This window comes from Nerophis lumbriciformis, linkage group LG07, assembly GCF_033978685.3.
Source record: "Nerophis lumbriciformis linkage group LG07, RoL_Nlum_v2.1, whole genome shotgun sequence".
Taxonomy (NCBI): domain Eukaryota; kingdom Metazoa; phylum Chordata; class Actinopteri; order Syngnathiformes; family Syngnathidae; genus Nerophis; species Nerophis lumbriciformis.
The window spans coordinates 31,045,512-31,072,859 of record NC_084554.2 but is presented as its reverse complement, the minus strand read 5'-3'; the positions used below and the strand labels follow the sequence as shown (position 1 = coordinate 31,072,859).

General features: G+C 40.8%; 1 protein-coding gene across 4 annotated transcripts in view; it reads left to right on the top strand.

Moving 5' to 3' along the window:
* The window catches only part of phldb2b (pleckstrin homology-like domain, family B, member 2b), an 88,231-nt gene that overhangs the window by 58,699 nt on the left and 2,184 nt on the right, over positions 1–27,348 (top strand). For 2 of the 4 annotated variants that reach the window (XM_061965470.2, XM_061965469.2), the window contains exons 7-21: positions 3,238–3,422; positions 4,415–5,530; positions 7,470–7,823; positions 10,161–10,322; positions 11,530–11,667; positions 12,582–12,710; positions 15,565–15,720; positions 15,809–15,919; positions 15,994–16,068; positions 18,195–18,338; positions 19,052–19,151; positions 19,634–19,784; positions 22,709–22,799; positions 25,156–25,302; positions 25,377–25,596. In XM_061965470.2, coding sequence (XP_061821454.1) covers positions 3,238–3,422; positions 4,415–5,530; positions 7,470–7,823; positions 10,161–10,322; positions 11,530–11,667; positions 12,582–12,710; positions 15,565–15,720; positions 15,809–15,919; positions 15,994–16,068; positions 18,195–18,338; positions 19,052–19,151; positions 19,634–19,784; positions 22,709–22,799; positions 25,156–25,302; positions 25,377–25,596 — 3,279 coding nt within the window. Of the gene's footprint in view, positions 1–3,237; positions 3,423–4,414; positions 5,531–7,469; positions 7,824–10,160; positions 10,323–11,529; positions 11,668–12,581; positions 12,711–15,564; positions 15,721–15,808; positions 15,920–15,993; positions 16,069–16,141; positions 16,256–16,319; positions 16,434–16,507; positions 16,712–18,194; positions 18,339–19,051; positions 19,152–19,633; positions 19,785–22,708; positions 22,800–25,155; positions 25,303–25,376; positions 25,597–27,348 lie in introns of all 4 variants that reach the window. The other 2 variants (XM_061965472.2, XM_061965471.2) reach the window with 2 other exon arrangements.

The window sequence follows — 27,348 nt, the reverse complement described above, 5'->3', positions numbered from 1 at the left end:
GAGAACATCCGCACCGTAACACAACATAAACACAACAGAACAAATACCCAGAACCCTTTGCAGCACTAACTCTTCCGGGACGCTACAAAATACACCCCCCGCTACCACCAAACTTGTCTTTAGCTTTGTTGGTTTTAATGCAGACAGCGAGTCAACATCCTGACACTTCCAATGAGCAGCTTCCAAAACTACTCTGTATTGTTTAATGGCTTATACACTACTGTCATCTAGTGTCTCAATTTACCTTCAAATCTACTTTAATTATTTTATTACCTCGGCCGAGCTCATCCTCATTGGCTACCAGACACCCTGTCCACTGATAAATAGCACCCTTGGTAAGTTGGAAATTACTGTGTTTATTTGCAGGCTTAAATAAGTCATAAAGTGTCAATTATCAATATCCATTAATATAAAAAACTTTATATTGTGATATAGTTTTCAGCCATATCGCCCAGCTCTAGTTTAAAGCTAGGTGAGCTTAGCTATTAGCATGCCTACCCATGGCTTTCTCTGGGTCTATAACATGTTTAGCCTTGTCCTCCAGTGATGACAATGCTTGTCAGCCAGAGAGAATCTGTGTTTGTGATCAGCATTAATCGGCAATGGCCGATCACATATGTTACCGCATCAATCTTTGTCTCGGTGGGCAGAGCCGTGACCGCTAACTTTCACAGACAGGATGCTCGAACAGGGAACCTTGCTAGTCGCGACTCGCTAGTGAGAGGCACCACAAGGTGACAAAAAAAGGAGAGAAAAAGATGATCGCAAAGGGGAATATTTTGGCTTCAAACAATTGAGAAAGATGAGCCCATCAATGGGATAACAAAAAAAACAACAACAAAACACACCAACAGACCCATCCATCCATCCATCCATCCCATTTTCTACTGCTTGTCCCTTTTGGGGTCGCGGGGGGTGCTGGAGCCTATTTCAGCTGCATTCAGGCGGAAGGCAGGGTACCGTATTTTCCGCACCATAAGCCGCCCTGGGCTATAAGCCGCGCCTTCAATGAACGGCATATTTCAAAACTTTGTCCACCTATAAGCCGCCCCGTGTTATAAGCCGCATCTAACTGCGCTAAAGGAATGTCAAAAAAACAGTCAGATAGGTCAGTCAAACTTTAATAATATATTAAAAACCAGCGTGATGTGGGCGCGCATGGAGTCGTATATCAACATGGACGGAGCTGCGTGAAAAAAGCCACCCGGCCTCTTCGCGTAAACTTACCTTAACCACTCGCCCATCTTTTCTTCATCCATCCATCCCTTCGAGTTAGCTTTTATGATGACGCCGGCTGGAAAGGTCTCTTTTGGCAAGGTCTTCCTTTTGAATATCACCATGGGTGGAAGTTTCTGGCCATTAGCATGGCAAGCTAGAACCACAGTGAAGGATGACTTGTCATTCCCTGTGGTGCGAATATTCACCGTACGTGCTCCCGTTGTTGCGGTTCACAGGAATATCAAAAGTCAGTGGAACCTCGTCCATGTTGATAATGTTCTCTGGCCGGATTTTTTTTTCAGCTATCTTGTTTTTACAATATGCACGGAAAGTAGCCAGCTTTTCTTGAAAGTCTTTAGGAAGTTGCTGTGAAATAGTAGTCCGTGTGCGGATGGAGAGATTGCGTCTTTTCATGAACCGGAAACCTGTCGCTTAGTAGGAGCCATTTTGTGGTCTTTACAGATGTAAACACACAAAGGAAATGAAACGTAATATCCGCGCGCTTCTTCTTCTTCTACGGGGGCGGGTGGTTGCTTACAGTAGAAGAAGAAGCGCTTCCTCTTCTATGGGGGCGGGTGCTTACCTTGGCGGTTGCTTGCGTAGAAGAAGAAGCACTTCCTCTTCTACGGGGAAAAAAGATGGCGGCTGTTTACCGTAGTTGCGAGACCGAAACTTTATGAAAATGAATCTTAATATTAATCCATATATAAAGCGCACCGGGTTATAAGCCGCACTGTCAGCTTTTGAGTAAATTTGTGGTTTTTAGGTGCGGCTAATAGTGCGGAAAATATTTTACACCCTGGACAAGTCGCCACCTTATCGCAGGGTCAACACAGATAGACAGACAACATTCACACTCACATTCACACACTAGGCTCAATTTAGTGTTGTCAATCAACCTATCCCCAGGGTCTTTGACCAACAGACCCAGTTTTTCCAATATGTATTTAATATCTATCGAAGTGCAATTTTTGCTAAAAGAGATTAAAGTTAGAATTACAGTATTATAATATATTATTACATTAGTTCTTGATTTGGTCTCCAAATAATGCAGTACAGTAATATTGTTTATCTACATTAATTTGCAAGACAACACATTGTCTAGCAAAATGTAATATTAGACCAGGATTTTTCTCCAATAAAGCTCAAAAGCTGTTCGTTGAAGGACATTTTATGCATGGTTGTTAAACACTGGGTGGTCCATTGTGATGGCGCCTTTTCCACATTAAGCCATAGTTAAATACAGCATGTGCAGGTTGTCTTCCTGTAGGTTGGGCCATCAGCTCGAAATAATGAATATAGAATAAAAGTAAAAATAAAAACTGCTAATCTCAGCAATTTATATTTTAGTAAGTCAGGCAAAAAATAACTCATTAGAGGTTTAGAACTATACCCCCTCTTTACACTGAAACGGGTAAAAATGAAACCAGGCGGGGTGGGGCTATTCCAAAAATATTTGTGGTCTCTTTTCATTTCCCAAATCCTGTACTAAGGAACTGAACTTAACATCAACTGTTTTTCTTGGCTGGTTTTTGTCCGTGGGGTGCATACTTGCATGCTGTGTTTGTGTATTCAGGAGTGCGAGTTAGAGTTTGTCTCGTCTAAGAAGCTACAGGTGTGCACATGAGTGCAGCACTCAGATCCCAGTGATATTCGGAACATTCCCTAATAAGTAAAGCAACTTCACTCTTAATTGTGCTTATTTGTGCATTGGAATTCATAAGTAGACCATACATATGTCTGCTGCCATACAGTGTTTGTTTTTTCTGCTTTCTTCTGAAATGCATAAAAACACAACACAAGAAGTATGTCTCAAATATATTTCGAGCCTTCATTAATTTATTCTTTTTTTATCGTTTTTTTTATTATTTTTTTTTGTGTGTGCCATACTTTGTTTTATAAAGTCTCCATTAGTCATGCGTTTGAATGAGAAAGTGCAAGCAGTAATCATCAATTTGGACACAGCCTATAAGTGTAGATTTTTGCAACAATAATGTATTTGTGCTGTGCCACGTTTAGATTACCTGAAGTTCAGCAGCGATTATAGCCATGCTGTGGTGGGCGGCACCAGCAGCACGCGAGGCATGCGCTCAGCCTCCGAGCTGCGGGATTTGATGGACACCCTGCAGCGCAAGAAAGCTGCTCTGGAAAACAGCCTGAGAGCCAACGGGAATGCCAACCCGTCATACTTCAGCGTGACACAGGTGAATTATATTTTTTTATCTCTGCCAAGGGGGATATTATTGTACTCTTGCCTCGGCATGAAATCGTCTAGGCTACTACTACTACTAATACTACAGCCGAATGTGTTTTTCTTCTTTTACCTTAACAATAGGGCTGCAACTAACGATTATTTTAACAGTCGACTAGTTAGCGAGTATTTTTTTGATTAGTCTACTAGTCCACAACTTGATTTCAAAAGCCATTATAGTAAATTGTAGTATGATCATTATTATAGTAAAGTGTAACAAAAGTATATTACCACAGTAACGATGACACTTAGTGCAAAATAAAAGACAGGATAGGATGCAGTGCAGAGTTACATACAAAAAAGTAAGTAGTAGAAACTAATAAAAAATAATACCACTAATATTGTACACTTACTGTATCAAAACAGTTTGTATTCCATTCTGTCAATTGGGATTACTAGACTGCATGCCCCTATTTACATAAAGGTGCATACATGAACATTACTCATCATAGTCCAAACATTAGCATACCTATTTAGCTGCTATTATTCACCACAATGAATAGAAGTGTAAACATGAATATATATCTCAATATATTGCATTATTGATAGTGTCCGCATTCCCTTTTAATCATATACAAATGTTTGTGTAAAATTAAGTCAGTAGGAAACAAAATTGTATCCTGTGTCCAGAGACTTAATTAGGATAGACTTAATTATCCCACAATGAAGAAGTTATGTGGTTGCAGTGGAGATTTTACATACAGTAACAAAAGTAAAACATAATTTAAAAAAACTCTGGAAAACTGAAAATGAGCAATAAATTATGGCGTAAGGTTACCTCGGTGGTGATGAAGGCATGAAACATGAGTTTGGCTTTGCAAAGTTTACATGTCACTTGCTGTGCTTGCTTATTTTTATTAAAACGTTGCTTGGGTTTCCATCTTATATCCAGCAACTCAGCAATGTTTCCGCAATAAATTGTAACAGTCTCTCTCTTCTTTTTAGTCCCCGCCTTCCACACATATCACTTCCTCCTCCTCATCCGCCTATCAGGAACAAGCAAGACGTTTCCACAGTGCGGATCGTCCCCCAGTCTCATTAAAATCGGCTCCCCCGTCCCGACGTTCTGACCCTTCTTCTCTGGTCCCACGCACTTCTCGAAACCAGGACAGCTTGGGTAGTGGCGATAGCCGCCGTCACCATAACACTGGCTCTTCTCCATTGTTGTCAACATGGAGTAGCAGGGGCTCGTCCACCTCAGTAAGCGGTGGTGATAGCCTCCTCCTCACTCTTCCTCCTCCTCCTTCCTCATCCCGCTCTCCATCCGCGGGGGGCGCTGTCAGCATGCCTTCGAGTCCCCGGCTTGGACGCCGGAGCTACGGCAATCAAGAGGCATCGACGAGCAGTCGAACGAGGAAATACTCGTCCGGTTCTCTAAACGGGTTGACCGGGGGCGGGCACAGCCGCTCACTGCCTCGCCTCTGCCCCTCACCGTCCCCCCGGGACAACAACAACGGCGTCCTGGCTTTATCGACTCTGCAGCCGCATCGTTCCGATGCGTACAAAATTAACAAAGACCACTACAACAACAACAACAGCTTTAACACCAGTCTTGATCTGAACCACAACTCCAGTAACTCTAACATGCTGTCCTCAAATAGGAATCAAATCCACACCACAGCTAAAGGAGAAGGCATGGTGTCCATCTCCCTGTCCTCTCTTAAGATGTCCCCTTGCACCAGGTCCACCTCCTCCACTGCATCCCCGCCAGACGTTACCATCCCATCCAAGGCCGGGGGGTCCTCGTCCCCCCGCATGGCCAAGAAGCTCAGCCTGACTTCCACAAGCTCAGTGAGTTCCTTCAGCTCCACAAGCCCCCCTGAAATGGAGCTATCTTCGGGGGAATGGGAAAAAACTGGGACGGACCCGGAACCGACCAGCGCCCTAGGCTTTGGACGCACCGAGAAGATGGCTTCATTCGGAAAAGGAGGAGTGGCCCCACCTGGCGGATTTCGGGAAAGGCGGGGTAGTATCAGCTCACTCAGTGGCAAGGAGGAGCTGACTGACTACCACCATCGTCAAAAAGAGGAGCGCCTCCGCGAGCAGGAGGTGGAGAGACTGGTGAGTTGAAATACCATCTGAATCCTTGTCTTGTCAGGCATGCCTTACTCTCACAGGCACACGTACACACACGGCGGTTGAGGCTAACCTCTACCATACAACCCACACAACAGGACTATTCTTAACCCCATGTGTGCTTGTGTGTTTTTGTGTGTGTGTGTGCAATGCATGTTTACATCAATCACGTGGAGGTCCGCCCACTAGAGTGCGGTTTGGGCCACAGAGCAAGTCAGTCAGATGTGGCCCAGAGAAACGAGGGAAATTAAAGGGCAGAGTCCAAAGGGCAGCAGGTGGATAAACACACAGATGCTCAACGTATAATGACGACTAGATGCAAAATTACATACATAATTATCTCTCTTTCACAGGGTTTGCAATACCAAGTGAAAGTATGCATAAACCAAACTTTTACACTGCCGCAATAAAAGAAATGGCTCAGCATTGGATAATTGATTTTTAAAATGGATAATTTCACTCCTGTTTTTATTTGATTGTACTATTACAAAATATTATTGTATGTAGTTTCAGACTTGTAGACCTGTAGTTATTTTTTCCAACCAAAATCTGTATGAACACCATTAATGTAAAAAAAACAGATTGAACAAAACATTTCTATATTTTTCACAACTATTAGCATTATATAATTAGATTAGATAGAAATTGTTGTGAGGGTCGACCGAATAGGATGATTGGCTGTCATGGTTGTCACTCACAGCTGTCGCACTCCCGTAGCACGTGTGTTGTTACGACAAAGATGATATACAATACATTGAGTGATAGCTTTTAGTAGCTAAATGATTCCGGATAAGCGGTTGAAGATGGATGGATGGATGTTAACAAATCGCTATTGTCAGTTGACCACAAACATGACTGTGTGTGTGCAAGTCATAAGTTAGCGCCGACATGTGACATAACAGGAATAGTACAGAAGACATTAGACAAGGTGCAGCAGAGGCAAAATAAATATATATTTTTTGTACTTAAACACCACAAAATGTGTCCCAGAAGGAGCCTACCCCAGAATCAAGGGAGGCTCACTAAAAAAAGCCACTACTGCCAAATGAAGAGCAGCTACTCCCTCTAGTGGTCACAAAGTGAAGCTTGACTATATCCATGCTGAGATGTTTAAAAAAGACTGTGGCTTTTTATGTGGTACATTTTTACACCATCTCACATTTCCACGTTTGATTGTCTTGTCTTTTTTCTCCCCATTCACTTGTTCAATCAAAACCCTTTTATGCTTCTCGCTTTTTAACAGCAACAGAACAAGGTGAGAATGTGACACAGGTTCACATTCGACATGACAAACAGTGATGTAAACATAGATGAAACAAGATTCTTTTTTTTTGTTTGTTTAAAGAATGCATTCTTTTCATGGCGGCAATTCCTGCGTTTAGGGTCATAGTTGACAGCTGTCCACCTCCACATTAACTTGCTCAGACACAAAATCCTAACACCTCTGACCCACATTCCTTTTCTCCGTCTTTCCCTTTCTAATATTACTTGATCGGCCTGGTGCTTTAAATGTTCCCCCTCTCTCTCTTTCTCCCTCCCTCGCTCTCTCCCTTCCTTGCTTTCGCTGAACCCGAACTGGTCGCTCACACCCTGTAATCTGTCGGCCAGGCGTTTAGAGAAATGTCAGTCTGGGAGAAATATGCTCTTTGAAGAATGCAAAGAAGACCTGATGGAAGACAAGAGTGTTTTTGTTGACTTAACAAGAACTTGGTAACTTTCTGCAATGCTTCCACAGGTAGTGTGACTTGTGATGTACTTTAAATAGAATGCTTCTGGTATAGTTGATTGTGTTACAAATGCTGAATATAGACATCTGCTGGATTTGTTTACATGTTCTGTATATGAGAACGATGCCCCAGGTAGCTTTACAAACGCCACTTAGGTCACTTTAATTAAGAGTGAAACTGTGATGTTTTCCTTTTAGGAACGACAGCGTCTCGAGACCATCCTGTCCTTGTGCTCAGAGCTGGACCAGGATGGAGGCGGCTCGGTTACAAATCCGGCCTCCGCCGTGGCTGACCTCCAAAAGATCAACCAGGAGCTTCAGAAGCTCCAGCTCAATGATGATGACGACGACGACATGCCTTCTGTCTTCTCGGACTCCCCCTTAGTTAATGGCTCCGCGGGGAACGGACACGTAACGGAGAACGGCTTCTATGACCGGGATCTATTGGTACGACAAAGGCGCAGCAGTGCTACCAGGGACAGCAGGGCAGAATCGCCCGCTTTGAGTCTGCGGAGCTACGCCTCATCACCATCACAACAGAGGTTAAACGAGGTAAAAATTTAATATTTTGTAGATTGTTACTGCGTTCCTTTTATTAAAGCGGAACTGCACTTTTTTTTGGAATTTTGTCTTATCATTCACAATCCTTATGTAAGACAAGAACACATTGGTGGGGGGTCTCGTTTGGGAGATCAGGCGTGCCGGCAACTTGAGGGTTCAAGGTTCGATTCCCGCTTCCTCCATTCTCATCACAGTTGTTGTGTCCTTGGGCAAGACACTTCACCCACCTGCTCCCAGTGCCACCCACACTGGTTTAAATGTAATTTAAAGATGTAGATAATGGGTTTCACTATTTAAAGCGCTTTAAGTCACTTGAGGAAAAAAAACGCTATTTAAATATAATTCACTTCACATGTTTTTCTTTTTTTTTTTATGCAGTCTAACTTGTTAATGAACACTAGCAAAAGACAGCAAACAATACAGCCAATGGGAGTCCCTCTATCTGCCTATAAAGCGGTCTAAAAAACCTTAATCATCGTTTTGTGTGCACACTGTAAGTATATATGTAATGTAGTAACAGGATCATTCATAATAATATGTGATAATTACGTATTTAGCTAATTTTAAGCATACAGTGGCATATTAATTTCAGAGTCGCATCACGATGTTCACTTTTCCCTTCAACAACAAACACTACCGTATTTTTCGGACCATAGGGCACAACGGATTATAAGGTGCACTGCCGATGAGCGGGTCTATTCAGGCCTATTTTCATACAACGACGCACTGGATTTTAAGGCGCATTATAAGGGTCATATTATGATTTTTTTCTAAATTTACAACACTTCCTTGTGGTTTACATACCATTTAATGGTGGTTCTTTGGTCAAAATGTTGCATAGATTATGTTTTAAAGACCATCTTTAAATCGCTTTCTGACCGTCTCTTCAGGATGCGCCGCTTTGTGGGTGGTCTTATTTACGTGGCTCCACTTCGACAGCGTTATCTCCCAATCATCTTTGTTGTACCGTTGTAGTGTGCAAGGACGGGAGTCGAAGAAGTGTCAAAAAATGGCGCTAACTGTTTTAATGACATTCAGACTTTACTTAAATCAATAACGGAGCAGCATCTCTTCAGCCGTGGCTCACTAGTGCAACAACAACGACGGCAATGTGTCCCGTGAAAAACCGTCCGACCGGAACTCTCTAATAACTAAAGTTCCTAATAACTAAAAACCACTACACCGGTAGCTTTTAGTGCTTCCATGGCGAGTACTGACAGATATAAGTTAGAACTTTACGCTACTTTATATTAGAAATGGCAACAGCGGAGAATGAGTGTCCCATAACAAGAAGACCGACAAAAAGAAAAAGCTTATGGACTACGGTGTGTCCACGGACTACAATTGCGGACGCGCGCAAATTTTCAGGACTAAAATGAGGAATTCAGGATTAATGGCTACAATGAGCATATTTTGTAGTGCAGAGCTTTTGGAAGCATGGTTTAAAGCATGATACTGATAAAGCATGTTCCCAAGGGTCACACACGCAACCCCCCTGGCATCGCACTGCGCCACCATTTGAGAATACGTTTTTCCAAGCGGCACTGTCACATGACTGGGTTCCACTAATCCAACGTAAGCACGAGTGACCTTTGACTCCATTTCACAATTTTCAAATAAAAACATTGTTGGCTACTCTACTGACCTCTGATTGGAGCAGGAAAAAAGGTTTGTTAGTAAGACATGCATTGGGGCTGAACTGCAGACAGGTGTACATTCAAAGCAGCATGGATGTGTCAAAAAGAGATGATCCTCTAACCTCAGCCTCTTTGTAGAGGGCTCAAACACCCAACTAGTAATATGCATCCGGCCTCATGTGGCAGTAAGGGGACACCTTTGATTTTAGTCAGCTTCTTTAGCGAATAATCAAGTAGAGATGTGTTTATATCTCTTATAACAGGAACTCTCAATAAAGTATCACAGTTTATTTCTATTTACAGCTCATTTATTAGGTTATAGAGTGGTAAGTGTTTACAGTTGGTGTTGTGTGCGCCATGCCAACATTTGTTTGTTGCTCCATAATACCATTTACTAATAACAAAAACATTCCTCATCTCGTGCTCTTTTTGATGTCAAATAGCTGGTTTCGTTCGTGCATCGCAAACAGGAAATGCTAACAGCTCATTTGCTTTGATTGCTGGTCATTTTCCAAAAGTGTTACCAAATAAGGCTGTGAGTTGGAACTGAATAAATGCCAAGTCTTTCAAATTAGTACAGCCTAAAACTTGAGATCTTTTTGAGATTTCTGGATTGTCGTTCTGATTTTCATTGTAGGCAAAGCTTATCAGCGGCTCTGTTCTTGATTTGTGTTGCCGATTGCACCGACAGGCACACGACGACGCAGTTCGCCGCCTCACACAGGATGCCAGGCCCTCCGAAGAGGAAATGAGGCGCGTGGAGGAGGAGAGGATCCAGGTCCTGAACAACATGGAGGAGCTGGAGAAAAAGATTAAAGAACTGGACAACCAGATGGAGGAATCTTCCCGAGAGGTATGAACAGGTCTTGAGTTACTGATTTGAATATAAGACTGTTTTAGAAAAAACAACAACATTCAGACAATTGTGATTTTTCTACACCAGTGAAATTACTAATCGTTAGTTGTTTGTATATTGTATATTGTTAAAAGTAGTACCCCTTCGTCTTACCCCGTCATCTTACCTCCTAAAACTGAGGGGCAAAATGAAAATGGTCCAAAAAACATAGCCCTAAGAAATGATCCGCTACTCGTTTTCTGCTTTTTCATCACCTCAAGCTATAGGATTTGGGCAGTTGTCTTACAATGTACTACATTATATCACAGTTAGTAGACAAATATTAAACAATAAAAGCAAATGCCACCATATTCAGAAGCTACAATATGTGTATTTGTTGCGTTAGTTGGTCGTCATGAGGAACAATTTCAAATGAAAAAAACCAACATTCTAAATATGGCTAATGTGATTTTTTTTTTTAAGTAGATTAGCTGTCTAATCATGAAATGTAGTAAACTGTTGTAAAGTCCATTTGTAGATAATAATACTAATAATATTAATAATAACAGATAATATGCGAACATCACTCATTTTTTAAATGACAAACATTCTAACCATGGATAATGAAAATTTTGAAAGTAGGTGTAGTAAATTGTAGTGCTATTTACAAGATTTTATAATAAAAACAAAATTGAAAACGTGGTATTATTTACGTGGAGTGCCAGTCATTAATTACTATAACAATCAATAATGCTTATGACTTAATTATGTGGTTTCTGCTTAGCGTTCTTCTCATAACAATCAGCCAGGCCACACTTGGTTTCGAGGGCTGTACAGTCGTTGGCATTTAGTCATTACAGGAGAATTGGAACACCAGTTGCTTGACTTGAACGTGCAAAACCAAGGTGTGATTGTTTGCGGTTCCCTGTTTGGTAGTGACAGGAACAGGAAGAAATGCTTTGAAATGCTTGGGAAAAGTCATCAAAGCATGTATAAATCGCTGGACTCCTAATACCTCCCTGAGAGTCAACGTCCTATACAGTGGACATTTGTAGACCTGCATAACAAGGCAATTTTGTTTCCTAAATGTGTAACACTAACAAAATAAATAAACCACAGGAAAATGTCCACTGCTAAAGATGCTAACTCTCAGGAGGATATAAGACAACACGTTATTTTACAATGATGCAGAGTTCTTACTCAGCCATGTCTGAACCGAACAAAGGTGGAGGTCGAGCGAGCTCTGGTGGATGCAGAGCAGGAGTCGGAGTTAGCAGCCCTCCAGCAGGAAAAAGACACCCTGGAATCTCTTCACAGCAAAATAGCAGGCATGGAGGCCAAATCTCAGCAGGAAAAAGAAAAGGTATTTTCGTTTTTATTTTTTATTTTTTCGCTCTGCTACATCAGTGTGCTGGAAGGTTATTTGAATGGTCAACATCGCTGAGTTAGAACTAGAAGTTTTGTTAGCTCGGATGCTTGATCATATCAGGTAGCAAGTGTGTGAGAGTGTGTGTTTGTGGGAGAGTATTGCGTTGCAACATGGCAAATAAACAGCGTCTGCTATTTGCTTTACTGTGATACGAGTGTAAATATGTATGCTCGTCAAAGGCACACTTGCATTTTGAGGTTATGTGACTCGGGGTAGGCGCTAATCCTTCTCATGCTGTCTCTGATCCAAATATATATCTGCTCATACTGCCCAGGATATAGCGGTCACCGTCCTATCTCACACATCTACATGTACGCTCTGTGTGTGTACCAGCAAAGAATGGATTTAATTGTTGTTGTTATACATGCAGTAATCGCCTGTGGTCATAGTTTGATGGAAAAAAAGTTTAAAGTTTCAGAGTAGGTGAAGCTGAGTGCCTGTATAGATTTTGGATGCCTGTGTATGTTAAAATCAATAACGTGTGTGTGTTAACCCAATTCATAGCCTCGCCCTCTTCACATTCTCCCATCAGCTTTCTCCATCACTCTTTTCAAGCAACCAACAAATGTCATAAATCCTACTTTCCATTCTTAAATAGATGTCAATCCTACTGCCTGTCACCCCTCCTTATATGCTAATAATGCTGACCTGATCACCTATAGGTAACTAACGGTGTATCCTTCAATCCCACTAACGCTGTCATCCGCTTTATGTCCTGCGTGTGGGCTTGTGTGTGCATGTGTGGTGATGCACGTGTGTGTGTGTGTGTGTGTGTGTGTGTGTGTGTGTGTGTGTGTGTGTGTGTGTGTGTGTGTGTGTGTGTGTGTGTGTGTGTGTGTGTGCGCTAGGCGTGCGAGTTGCTACAGGCAGAAAAGGGCAGAGTAGAGAGGTTGGCTCAGATTGTGTGTGAGCAGCGCTCCCAGCTGGACAGCTGCCCCGAGGCCACCAAGGAGCCCCTGCAGGAGCAGCTTGCCAGGGTCAGTACACGCACTAAACAATCACAGCCCGCGCCGCACACAGGCAGAGACGGCGCTTACATGCCAGGGTGAGGGATAATGCTAATGTTGCATGCTGCATCAGCTGGAAACATTGGGGTCTACATGTTTGTCTGGTGTCTACTTTCTTTTGTTTTTTGGATTCATATTAAGGATGGGCATTGACTACATTTTCCTTAAAAAACTAATTGGGCCATTGAAAATAAGAGTCAGTTTTTTTCTGACCTCCTGTTTCCTTGACGCTCAGTTCACAGCTGACGTCATGTTGACAAACTAGCTATGCCAACAGCACATCAGCTGGTTGTAGCCAAGTACTGCAATTATTTCCGACTGATTTGCTTCAAAACGAATCAACAATCGATTCCTAGCGCCCATCCCTAATTAAAATGTCTTTTTTGGTCTGTGAATGCTTGTTTTCCTGAACACAGCAGCACCTGGTTGTTTTGAAATACATTGTAACATGTTGCATGTCATCTTCTGCTACATGCCTAACACCCGGGGTGTCCAAAGGCTTGTAGCAGGGCACGCAGGAAAATAGGAGCACTTGATTTGCTTACTCTAACCCACTTATAACTCAGTATGGATAATTTCAACTTACTGGAGCATTTTTTTATTTTATCAGTTATCAGTGTTATTTTTTTATTGTACAAACCCCGTTTCCATATGAGTTGGGAAATTGTGTTAAATGTAAATATAAACGAAATACAATGATTTGCAAATCACTTTCAACCCATATTCAGTTGAATATACTACAAAGACAACATATTTGATGTTCAAACTGATAAACTTTTTTTTTTTTTTTTGCAAATAATCATTAACTTTAGAATTTGATGCCAGCAACACGTGACAAAGAAGTTGGGAAAGGTGGCAATAAATACTGATAAAGTTGAGGAATGCTCATCAAACACTTATTTGGAACATCCCACAGGTGAACAGGCAAATTGGGAACAGGTGGGTGCCATGATTGGGTATAAAAGTAGATTCCATGAAATGCTCAGTCATTCATAAACAAGGATGGGGCGAGGGTCACCACTTTGTCAACAAATGCGTCAGCAAATTGTTGAACAGTTTAAGAAAATCCTTTTTCAACCAGCTATTGCAAGGAATTTAGGGATTTCACCATCTACGGTCCGTAATATCATCAAAGGGTTCAGAGAATCTGGAGAAATCACTGCACGTAAGCAGCTAAGCCCGTGACCTTCGATCCCTCAGGCTGTACTGTATCAACAAGCGACATCAGTGTATAAAGGATATCACCACATGGGCTCAGGAACACTTCAGAAACCCACTGTCAGTAACTACAGTTTGTCACTACATCTGCAAGTGTAAGTTAAAACTCTCCTATGCAAGGCGAAAACCGTTTATCAACAACACCCAAAAACGCCGTCTGCTTTGCTGGGCCTGAGCTCATCTATGATGGACTGATACAAAGTGGAAAAGTGTTCTGTGGTCTGACGAGTCCACATTTCAAATTGTTTTTGGAAACTGTGGGCGTCGTGTCCTCCGGACCAAAGAGGAAAAGAACCATCCGGATTGTTATAGGCGCAACGTTGAAAAGCCAGCATCTGTGATGGTATGGGGGTGTATTAGTGCCCAAGACATGGGTAACTTACACATCTGTGAAGGCGCCATTAATGCTGAAAGGTACATACAGGTTTTGGAGCAACATATGTTGCCATCCAAGCAACGTTACCATGGACGCCCCTGCTTATTTCAGCAAGACAATGCCAAGCCACGTGTTACATCAACGTGGCTTCATAGTAAAAGAGTGCGGGTATTAGACTGGCCTGCCTGTAGTCCAGACCTGTCTCCCATTGAAAATGTGTGGCGCATTATGAAGCCTAAAATACTACAACGGAGACCCCCGGACTGTTGAACAACTTAAGCTGTACATCAAGCAAGAATGGGAAAGAATTCCACCTGAGAAGCTTAAAAAATGTGTCTCCTCAGTTCCCAAACGTTTACAGAGTGTTGTTAAAAGGAAAGGCCATGTAACACAGTGGTGAACATGCCCTTTCCCAACTTCTTTGTCACGTGTTGCTGGCATCGAATTCTAAAGTTAATGATTATTTGCAAAAAAAAAATGTTTATCAGTTTGAACATCAAATATGTCTTTGTAGCATATTCAACTGAATATGGGTTGAAAATGATTTGCAAATCATTGTATTCCGTTTATATTTACATCTAACACAATTTCCCAACTCATATGGAAACGGGGTTTGTATAATCATCCCCCGTTAATTGATTCCAAACATCACCCCGATAACTGAATTGCTCCAAAGTAGGAATCATTAATTATAAATTGAATATTTTCATAGCTCGAGCATAAAAAAACAGTTGAAGACCGTGTAAGTACGATTTTCAACAGTATGAGAACCCTCTAGACATTAAATAACATCCTTTAGTTGCCTTTAGACTCTTTTTTTCTTTTCAATATTGTAATGCTGCCTGAGGCAAAAAATGCTCCCATAAGAATATTTTGTTTATTATTAGTTTAATCATCATTAATATTATTTTATAGTATTTTTTTTTAAAACAAAATGCAATTGTATTCATTTACTTAGTTTATGTTTTGCGCTATTTCAACAAATGTATCTTTTTTTAATATCTTCCCTTTAAAAACTTCAATAAAAAATAAGTAAAGGGGAAAAAAAAGATATCCATGTATACAAAATATATTAGCATTACCCTATTTAGTGACAAGATAGGTGGAAAATATGCAGTTTTACACCACTGCAAACTACAGCAGCAAAAGAAAATTGTCATTGTAAACGCGGGTGTACTTAATGTTGTGTCCGTTGTGTGTTGTTATGTATCTATTTCGATGTGTGTCCAGGACTTTGAGGCCCTCGAGATGGAGACAAAGCGCTTTGAGGACCTGGAGTTCCAGCAGCTGGAGAGAGAGAGCAGGCAGGACGAAGAGAAGGAGACGCAGACGCAGCAGCTTCTCCGGGAGATCGCCGACTACCAGCGGAGCACCGTCACTCGCAAGGTTCTGTTCATATTTTCAGTTTTGGTCTCCATGTTTTATTCATTCATAGGCTACAGCGTCCTTACAATTTGTTTCGTTTTAACACCAGGAGCGACTGTTGACCCTTAAGAAGCAGGCGGCACAGATTACCCAGCAGGCTGAGCGGGAGAAAGAAAGCTTCCTGATGGAGAGGAGCACCCTGGAATCCATGCTGCAGAGGGTACAAAGATCTCCATTTTTTATTCAAACATACTTTGTCCAAATGTTGTACTTATTTGTAATCGTTTTCCCTAGGAGAAAGAAAACCTTGCGCCGCTTGACCGAAAATATGCCGACCTCACTGGTGGCCAAAGTTACACATTAAGAGAGGTAGGTTTGATTGACACCTGACACACACCACATATTTTCCTCCATTTTCTGCTGGATGTTCTTCCTGTGCTAGGATCAGTCTTTTAGCAGCGGTTACCATGACGCCGCTGCTGCTTCTCCTCCTCCAGTCCCTTTGCGTGACCTCCCGTTCTCCCTCCTTTCCTCTCTTTTCCTCAAGAATGCCAAGGTACTATTTGTTTCTATTAAATCCATCTCTATGTGACTCACGCTATGTCTCCACGTGATACAAGGGCTACGTCACAGTCGGTGAACTCAATGAGCTATACTCACAGTTTGGGCTGGACCCTAAACCCAACCCTGAGTCCCAAATAAACCCCTCCCCTGACAACGGCGCGGAGGATGAGGTGTGTGCAATGGTAGCGCCTTTTCCCTTAGTTTCCTGTCCTCTTGACGATGTTCTTTTCCACTTTTCCAAAAGCTCTGTCACTCTTCCTCCCCTGCCTGCGACTGTCTCTCTTCCTCCTCATCTTCCTCCTCCTCCCATCTCAATCCACGCGCCTCCTCCAAAACCATCTCTGTGCACTGGCCAGAGATCATGGTGACATATCGAGAGCCTTCCCCCCAACCCGACTCTCCCCCACCTCCACTCCCTGTCAAAAAACGCCACCGCCGACACAGGCAGGTAACTTTATAGCGTGTGCGTGGACCAAAATGTGTTAAATGCTGTTTTATTATTATATTGCTTATATCGAAGTGAGCTCCCAGACCGTGTCCTATGTCGCAATAAGTTGCATTTACTATCACACTTTTACTGGTACCATTTACTTAAAGGGGACTTATTATGCAAAACCAACTTTTCTTACCTATTTGTACATGTTTTTGTGTATTCGGGATCTGCATAAGTCCCAAAAATTTGAAATCAAATCATAGAGGCATGGTGGAGATAGTAAACAATTTTCCTTTCTTTCATGCTTCCTGGAAGGTCCGTGTATGTTTTGGTATTTTAATTTTATTTTCATAAATAAAAATGAAAAAACTAGTTTTTTTTAATTACGTTTTAAAATGTAAAAAAGGAAATTGAAAAGCAAAGCGTTATTCTTTTTTTGGTTTTGAAAAGAAAAATGAAGATCCCCAGAAAACAAAAACGGAAAAACAGACCGAAACGGATGGTTGTTCGTAGTTTGACACCGGAAGTATTTGTTTCAAAGTAAATGCGGGGCCTACACAAAGAGGTCTGACGTCTGCATATACAGATATCTATAAGCACATATAATACAAAAGTAGAGGCAAAAAGAGATTTGATCGTGCATCATAGTACAGATTTTCTTACAGGACAGTCCGCGGTCCAGTCTTTAAAATCGCTACATCTGGTTCCGGTGTCAGAATATGAAAACACATTAATTTTGTTCTGCTTTTCAGTTTCATTTTTCAGAAATATCTACACACACATATCAACATAAACTGAAAAGCAAATCAAAACTCATGTGTTTTCATATTCCGACACCGAAATCGGAAGTAGTGATTTTAAAGACAAGACTGGCCTGCAAGAAAATCTGTACTATGATGCGCAATCGAATGAATCACCATTCAATTTTCTTTAAAACAATTTTCAGTTAACTTTTGTTTTGCATTTAAACTTATTAATGTGGAGCAGTAAATAGTTTAATTATTAACGTTAAGAACAATAGTGGAAGTCAGTACAACAAAAGGCAAATAAGTTCTAAAAAATGTAAAATAAAAATGGCCTAAAACTACTCTCTTGCGGCATGCCACAACAAAGAGTTTGTACATCAGAATGATTTCGGTAAGTTGCACATTAATTTTTAAACAATATTTTTGATTATTAAATGTGTATTTGTACATTACAGTATTTCATATTTACGTGTTACTGATACATTGTAATTTTAATGAAAATCTGTGGTGTTCCTGAGTACCACTACAAGGTACCTACGTAGCACCAGCGATACTTGTTCCAATTTGGGAATCAGTAAAACAAATGGTACTAAAATGTATAACTATGACTTTAGATGGAACCCAAGGAGACTTTTTAAACCATGAAATTGAACTCTGCAACTTCAATTAAAACAATGCTGATAATCTCAACGTGAGGTTTAAAGTATACAAACCTTTTTGTCATTAATGTGTGCTTGTTTGTTTTTGATCAGCATTTTCGGCTGCTGGAGGAGAGGAAGCGATCCGACAGAGATGGTACTTCCCATTTTAGCGACACGTTACCCAGAAAGAAAACAACACCCGCCATGACGCCCCAGTTTTCATGTGCGACGCTTGGACGCAGTTTCCCAACAAAGGTACACCCTCATAAATGTCTTGCATATATAAACTAGAAAAGCACTCTGAGAGCATAGACCTGCGGCAGGCGCTTTATTCCAATAGAAAATAATATTTTTTTAAAATCCTGAATCCAGATGATGATCCGGCTTCTCCCTCAAAATCTAATCACTTTCTGACATTTCCTCACCGCCTATAACTTTTTGAGCTTTGTTGCAATTGCTCTGTCGCGGAATGAAATAAGCAGAGGGACCCTCTTGTCAGTCATCCACTTGTATTTGTCTCTGTGGCTGGAAGCAGGGCCGCTAACACAACACACATAGAAGTTCAGCCTTGTAATTTAAACGTAAGGTAACATAGTAAAAAAAATTATCTGGAGCACCCCCGAAATCTCATCACTTGTTCCTTATCCCATTTCTGGCATTCCCTCACTCCCATATAAGATGAGAGCTGCTCCTTTTTTCCCACGTTTTTAAAAGGCGGTTAAAACACATTTGTTTTTGCGTGTTTTCCAGTAATATTTCTGTAATATTCCATTATTTTTTATATATTTGTAATTTTATTTGCTATGTTTCTGTTGTTTCATCATGCTACATGCTGATATTTGTTTCTACTGTTTGTATTTTAACCATGTGAAACACTTTGCGCTACATAAATAACATGTACTTATTTACTTACCTAATGCACAAAATATGTTATTACATTGTGTGGAAATACATTTGTTTGTTCACAGCCCCACCCACCATTGATACAGAGCACAAGCTGTGGCAGCATTCTTCCCAGAATGCTCTCCTTATCCAACAAGGAAACAGAATGCCGACGTCTGCAAAAAGGTACACACGCATTAATTCGCATCAACCACTATCGGTGACTACATTTAAATAGGGGTTCAGACATTTTTAGAATGTTTTCTGGAATAGTTATGGCATTTGCATGGTCCCTCAGTCCCATTTGGCCTCTTGATCTGGCTCATCAGATGGGTGTGTCTGCTGCAAGTAGCAGATGCTATCAGTTTGTGTATTTCTGTCTTCTTCCTGTACCCAGAGGCAGAGCTTGTAAATGTCGTTATTTCTCCCCCTGCTTCTGAGCATGCACACATCCTTTAGCTCATGTTCCTAAAGTAGTATTTTTTTGGTGGGAGGACTGCACTGGAATATTAGCCACAGTGGCGGGACTTATTGATGCAAAACTGAAGCCATCTGGGCAACAAAGTGTTGTCCAGGAGGGAGTGACGCAGACAGGTACTGTGCTGCATCGTATAGGCGTTGTGGTGCTGAAGCTAATACCGGTAATCTTTTTTCCTGTGGGTGTTCAGGTCAGCCCAGCTCCCGGGCATCGTCTCAGACCAACGTCTACCTCGATGCCTTTGGCTACAGTGACAACCAGGCGTTTGACACTATGAGCGTGGACAGCACTGACTCCATTGAGACCAGCATCTCTGCATGTTCTCCTGACAACGTCTCAAGGTCAGCATTTAGAAAATAAAATGTGTGTGTGGATCTGACTGCTGCTTACACTTTATTGGGGGGGTTGGATTGAATTTAAAATGTTATACATATACTTGAAGACTAATCTTTGTGTTATTGTTAACTTATTAGTTAAGAGTTACAGATATGGCCCATCATATAATTTAATGTAGCCCGCCACATTATTTAAAGCATAATTAATGTGGCCTGCGAAAGGCTGGAAATTTTTAAGCAAATTCTGGTATAAAAAAGTGCTGCATGCAATTGCATGTTTGACACTTAAATATTATTTAATCATGTACTGCAACAAAACAAAGATTTAAAAGCACTTTATCCATTGATCTGTAAAACCTATAATCCAAAATCGTTGCATGTGCAAATTGTGTAACGAGGCTATTATATGTTTATGTATATTTATATTTACTGTTACAAACGGCCCTCTGAGGGCAGCCGCAATTGCCATATGGCCCTCAATAAAAAACACATCCTTTAAATGTGGCCTGCCACATTTTCAGAGAGGGGGTTATTGGTTTATGGATAGTGTGCACTATACATTATTCATCCATCCATCCATCCATTTTTCACTGTGTGTCCTTTTTGGGGTCGTGGTGGGGCTGGAGCCTAAACCAGCTGCACTCGGGCGGAAGGCGGTGTACACCCTGGACAAGTCGCCACCTCATCACAGGGCCAACACAGACAGAAAACCATTCACACTCACATTCACACACTAGGGCCAATTTAGTGTTGCACCATATTCAGATATCAGCTACAGTAGATAAGGTTGTATTTTCACCATTCCTGTGAGAATCCTGCATGTGACTGAAGTATTGAGTGGGACTATCCAGGACTAGCTGTGGTGTGCTCAAACAACCACCTGATAGTATCTGTGAGCAGATAATCCTGTATCATCTCTTTCGGATTTACAGATCTTATCAGGTTGGTAGTGCATTCTTCTTACATTCTTAACTCATGCTTAAAGTGAAGGATGAGGTAAAAATGCAACCTTACCTGTAATTTCTGGAGTTTCTGTGATTAGCTGGCCATGTCATTTAACATGGCCTGCGAAAGGCTAGAAATAATAAAGCACTTTCTGGCTGACTGTATCTGTTCTTTCAATTTGGACATAAAATGTGCGTCATGCAATTACATATGTTCTACACTTTAATATTACTTGATCCTGCAAAAGGCATTTTGTTAGTAAAACATATAATCAAAAACCGTTGCCTATGCAAATTGTCAAACAAGTCTATTATACGTTTATTTACATATATATATACACTGTTACTAACGGCCCTCGGAGGATAGCCATAATTTCAATACAATTGAATTTGACACTCTTGATCTGGAACAACAAAAATAATCCTATACTTGTAGCTTGATATGCTAACTTCAGTGCATTTAATAGTGTTTCTCCGAACTTGACTGTTAAGGAAATGTCTCCTCAAAATTCCTGTGCTTCGTCTCATGTTGCCATTTTAAATTGGACATTTTCATAACAGCCATAGTCACGTGGGATATTAAGCACATTGGCCTTGTGTTTATTGGATTGAGAATACATTCAAATGATTTAGCCCAATTTTCATGGAAATTCCAATTTTCACTGTCCACTTTTCTTTTACTCTCAACATTTTTGTGCTCTGACAGCCAGCAAAGTTTTGATGTGCAGGTGACTCCAAAAACAAAAGTGAAACTTGAAGTGTACGCGGCAGTGAACTCTTTAGTGATGCAGTTACAGGCAATCAGCATAGCTTTCGTACGGGCACAAGCCCCGGGAAACTTGTGCTCACCCAAGCAACATATAGTGACGGGAAACTTGTGCTCACCCAAGCAACATATAGTGACGGGAAACTTGTGCTCACCCAAGCAACATATGGTGACGAAATAACCGTCCGGGGGCCCCCATGTTGAGAGTGCCTGACAAATTTGCATAATTGGCCATGGCACATTTGCATGTAATTGTAAAGGACGCTTTAGGAGAGAGGAATGACAAAAAGTCTTCTGTCGCTTCCTGTTGTCGTTTTTTTTAATGTTGCAAATGGAACCGCTTTTGAGTACTTTTTAGATGGGGTAAAGGGGCCGCAGCAGTACTGTTGTTGAGAAGGGTCAAGAGTCTCCATTCACAGACAGTCCCATTATAAGGTGTTTATGAGGTAGCGCCGAATCTATTTGTGTCAGCAGAGATAATGAACGCATGGAAAACATTGTGTCTAACACGAAACACCCTCCCTCTGTAGAGAACAGGATTTGTACAACTGTGCATGTTTTAGATTACCGTACTCTGATTGGCGTTACACAGGTCATGTTACGGAAGATGGAAAGTGTGTGTGTGTGTGTGTACCGTTCTAGTCAACCGCCTCAGGATCTGATGCACTGAACCTACCAGTATGATTGTGCATTCAGGGGTCCGGCCCCCCTATCTGAACTAAAACCATGTGTGTTTTCATTCCCTCCATTTTATTCAAACGTTCAAACTGTCCCTCCTCTTGTTTCATGATATAGTCTTTTTCCAGCACATTCTACACATTTTAACCGTTTGCCAATCTACACTTATGGATGATTGTTTTGCTGTTTCTTTTTTTACAATACACAAAAATGTGGTCTTGTAGTGTAAATTCTAAAAAAGAGAATGAGTGTGATTCCATATCATTGACTAAGGTAAGACCTTAAAGTTCTCAAAATGATTCCCATTTCTCTTTCTTGTACTGTACTTCACTCACTCTCCTCCTCTCCCCAGTTTGTTTAGACTTCGTCTTGATGTGCACCCTTTATCTTAACACTGTAATGACATCATCATTTCCCTTACGGATAAGAGAGTATTTGCACGTTTGTGTTCTTGGGACGGCAGAATTCTGCAAGAGGGCCTAATACATATAATAAATGTATATAAAACATTCATAACGTTCCTTTTGTTGTGTGTGTTCCAGTGCGAGTACTTCTAACGTGGCCAGGCTGGAGGAGATGGAGCGTTTGCTGAGAGAAGCCCATTTAGAGAAGAATCAACTCCTTGAGCACAAGGTGATAAGTCGCAAATAAAAAATACTGCATAAGGTGTCACTTTTCAGCAATTATTCTGTTATATCTATTCAGGGGACAATAAACTTGGATATACTTTGTAGTCAGTGTACAGCTTGTGTAGCAGTATAGATGTACATACTGTCTACGGTAAAGTACTCGAACTCACAGCCATATTGTCTAAATAGCTGGCAACACAAGTGAGTACCAAGATAGTTGTGTCAAGCATTGTAAGTGGTAGTATCTTGGACTGCATAAGTACTGCCAATAATAGGGAACTGTGGTTCATTGAGGGGATTGTAAGTTATATTAGGTAACACAAAAAGCCCACTATGAACAAGGAATGGGTAACAAATTTTGTATTTTTATTCATGTAAAATCAAACATTGCCATATTTTAATACCTTCGTTGGACGTGACGTCACGTTCGGTTGCAAACAAACAGACTCAAGCACTTGGCGGGGAAACAAGTAGTAAAGCGCTCAGCGCACACTCAACCGGACTGCCTCTAGATAATGTAACAAGTTTCAATGCCAACAAAACAAGAAGAAGGCGCTCAAAAGTACAGTAAGGCTCCACTTTTTAAAATGTGCTAACTTGATGCTAATTTAAGTTGGAATTGCCATAGACATGCTAAAGATTAGCATTAAGAATTTTACATGGTGATTTTAACACTTTCAAATTGGGTAATTAAATCAAAACTGCAACAAAAATGCACGTTACAAACAGCTGGTGTGTAACAAGTACAATAATTGTAGTGTAAACACTTTTTAAGACTCAACAAAAGAAAAGCACATTCAACTTAACGGCAAAGACTAATTCCTGGCAAAAGCAAGACACTGTAGTCTAGAGTTGTGCATAAAGAGAGTATTGCCAACTAAACAATAGGCGACATGACTGCTATCAAGGATGTGTGTGGCTGTGCCCGAATGCATGCAATTGCTGTCGTTTTAATGTTGCCCTCATTTTTTTCAAAATCTTCTTTGGCCTTGGACCAACAATCGTGGGGAAATTGTGACATTTGTGTGAAGTATGTCAACTGTGGTGGCTGCCATCCAATGTATTTGTAATTACTGTATTTATCACTCATTATGTATTCCTGATCTTTCTTTTTTATAACATGCTATAAGTGAGTAAGTGTACTTTTGTACTAATTTCCCCACTTTTCTGCACAATCACTCAGCTATGGTATCACTGGCGAACAGTAGAGAATATGGAGTGATTTTTCATCCTGAACATATTTTGATTAATTCATTATTGACATATTTCTTGCCACTTTGTGTTGTATATTTTTAATGAGATTTCCAGTTTCATGTATCATCTATTATTACACACACAATTTGGTGTCTTTTACTCTTTCAAAGTCTGTCTATTTATATTTGTTTATGACTTTCTCTTCTACTGTAAACAATTATTTTAGCTTTACTGAGATTCAAAGATAGTTTGTTTTTGTCAAAACATCTCTTTAATTTGTTCATGTCTTCTGTTATGACTTGTATTGGCTTCTGTGTGTTCTCTCCTGAACCTAACACAAACGATGTATGGTGTGTTTATCTGGCATAACACGCTGTAATCGGTGGCTCTCCAGTGTTGTTCGCAAACCTTCACTCCCATACTTGTCTTTTTCCGTCGTTGGAAAGCGATGTAAAAGCTTTCCACAATTATCGCAGGTGGAGGAGCCCCTCGCTGCACAACAGGGCATTTTTACACGTTGAAAAGGTAACGAGGAAGCGCCGCAAACACATAGCATCAGTTCAGAGTTGGTAGCAGTCATGGCATCCTGTAGTCAGGTGAGTGCCTTTTGACCAATTATTGAGGAGATTGCGTGAAACCGAGTTGGCCATATTCTCTTTATACACGACTCTGCTGTAGTCTATACTCTACTGCCATCTCACGTCTTGGAATTGCAACTGCATGCCAAATCTACAATATAATTCAGTCCAGTACAGTACTTGCAAATGAGTAAACGTTAAATAAAACAATTGAGAATTGTTGTCTTTTAATTAACATTTATTAGCACACACAAAAGTTTTTTGTACAGTTGAGTGTGGGATTGGTTCCCAAGTTCTTAGAATTAGTACCATATCGATTCAATTGTGATTAGTACCCATTCCTACTGTGAACATGTTCACTGTGAAGCGTACTCACTTGAGTTGCCAGCGAATGTTTGTATTTACTCATTTCAAGGTGAATCTACTGCTAAACAAGCTGTACACTGACTACTCTAAATCAAATCTGAGTCTCTTTTCTATAGTATTATCAAACTAAAATTGAGGGGTGTATTCACTTTAGTGAGATTAATTATTCAACCACCATCATCCTTTCTATAACTGATGTCTTATACCAATACCCTCGTCAAGGAGAGAGAGGTGGAAATGCGCAAACTGGCGCTGGAGGAGGAGAAGAAGAGACGGGAGGAGCTGGAGAAAATGCTCCAGGAGGAGACAAGCAGGCGTCAGAAACTCATCGACCGCGAGGTGAAACTACGAGAGAAACAGCGGGTGCAGGTATCTACTCTGTCAACTTCTCTAGACAGTGATAAACATTGCCCTGTAAGCTCATTTTGGATGATTTCCTCTAGTCCCGCCCACTTACCCGGTACCTGCCAGTGCGAAAGGATGATTTTGACTTGCGGTCTCACATTGAGTCAGCGGGCCACAGCGCAGACACGTGCTTCCACTTGTCCATCTCTGAGAAGACGTGCAGGGGCTACCTGGTCAAGATGGGGGGCAAGATCAAAACCTGGAAGAAGCGCTGGTTTGTCTTTGACCGCAACCGACGAACACTCTCCTACTTCTCAGGTTGGAACCACAAATGTAAAAAAAAATGAATGGTTATATTAGGGCTGGGTGATAAAACAATATCGATTAATATAGCAAAATACAAATTAACTGTTCTTTGATAACAAAAAGAGACAATTTTAATTAATTTGTCCACGTTCTAAAAGACGCAAGATTAGCCTGCTAAAGAGACTGCAGCACAAATATGGCTTTGAATAGTGTGAATAGAACAAATTGTATCCAACAAAATTTGAACTATCTTTAAGACATGTCAGAATTGTATTTATTGTTTGTATAAGTATGAATATTGTCTTGTTTTTAGCACAGATTAGACCAGACCTGGGCAATTATTTTGACTTGGGGGGACACATTGAGAGAAAAAATTAGCCTTGGGGTCGGTGTGTATAAAATATAAATATATGTATATACCTGTAAAAATATGCTGTACAGTATGTGGGCTTGGATCCCTTTTTTTAGGAACACAAATACACAAACTCACAATAATGTCTGATAAAATGCTAAAAACGTTATGACAGACAACCTCAAAAATCGGAATGAAATTAAAAATTTTTTACTGAATCACACACCCAGAATGTACATCACAATAAAGAATGTAGGATTTATAATGTTAACTATGATTGATAAAACACTTAATATGAACAACATACCTGCTTGGCACTCAGCATCAAGGGTTGGAATTGGGGGTTAAATCACCAAAAATGATTCCCGGGCACCACCGCTGCTGCTCACTGCTCCCCTCACCTCCCAGGGGGTGATCAAGGGTGATGGGTCAAATGCAGATAATAATTTTGCCACACCTAGTGTGTGTGTGACAATCATTGGTACTTAACTTAATATCAACATCATTCCTCTTTACTATTCAGACCACCTCCTCGGTCAATGTTTTTTACAATTAAGCAAAACTCGACAGAAATGCAAGAACACAAAGGGTTAAAAAACACCTACAATCTGAAATATCACTCTTTTGCAGAACTTTGTTGTAAAAATTTGCTTTCGCGTCTGTCCCTAACACCCGCGTGTTAGGTTGGCCGCGCTGGAAACAAACCCTGCCGACACTGCTTGGTGACTTGTCTGAGCTGCTGTGACGCAATTACCCTAATAACTTGTATGTCACTCAAAAGCCCAGATTCCAACCATTGAAATACTTTCTATAGTTCAAGACTTACGGTAATTTGAAAATAGCAATGCACATCATAATGGCGATCTACAGTTTTGATGTTAAAGGTCTAAAAAATTATTTGGAAATGTCCGGCGGGTCGGATTGAAAATCTTAACGGGCTGTAAACAGTTTGTGGGCGATAATTGGCCCAGATCTGGATTAGACGGTGCTTCTTTTTTGAAAATGGCAAAATGCTGTCACTTCCGAGTGTTTCCCCAACATATGTCATCTGTAATGCAATGTACAGTAATGTGTATATCATATCATATTTAAAATCAGAGCACACTTATATGGAGGAGAATGTTATTTGAATTGCTGCTAGACAAAATGAAACACACATTCATAAATAAATAATTTCACGTTTTGTCATTAAATAAGGTTTAAAACATGAGATAATTTTGCAAATTGCTGTTTTCGTCTCTGAAACTGTGTTTATGTACAGTATGTGCGTGTACACGCGAGAACCGTGAATGAAGCTCCTGTCTTTCACCCATGTTCATGAAACGTACACAATAAGAATAGCTTTAATAATGTTAACATACAGATAGACATAAGGAGCTAAATGGTAAAAGGGTTATACTTGAATAGCGATT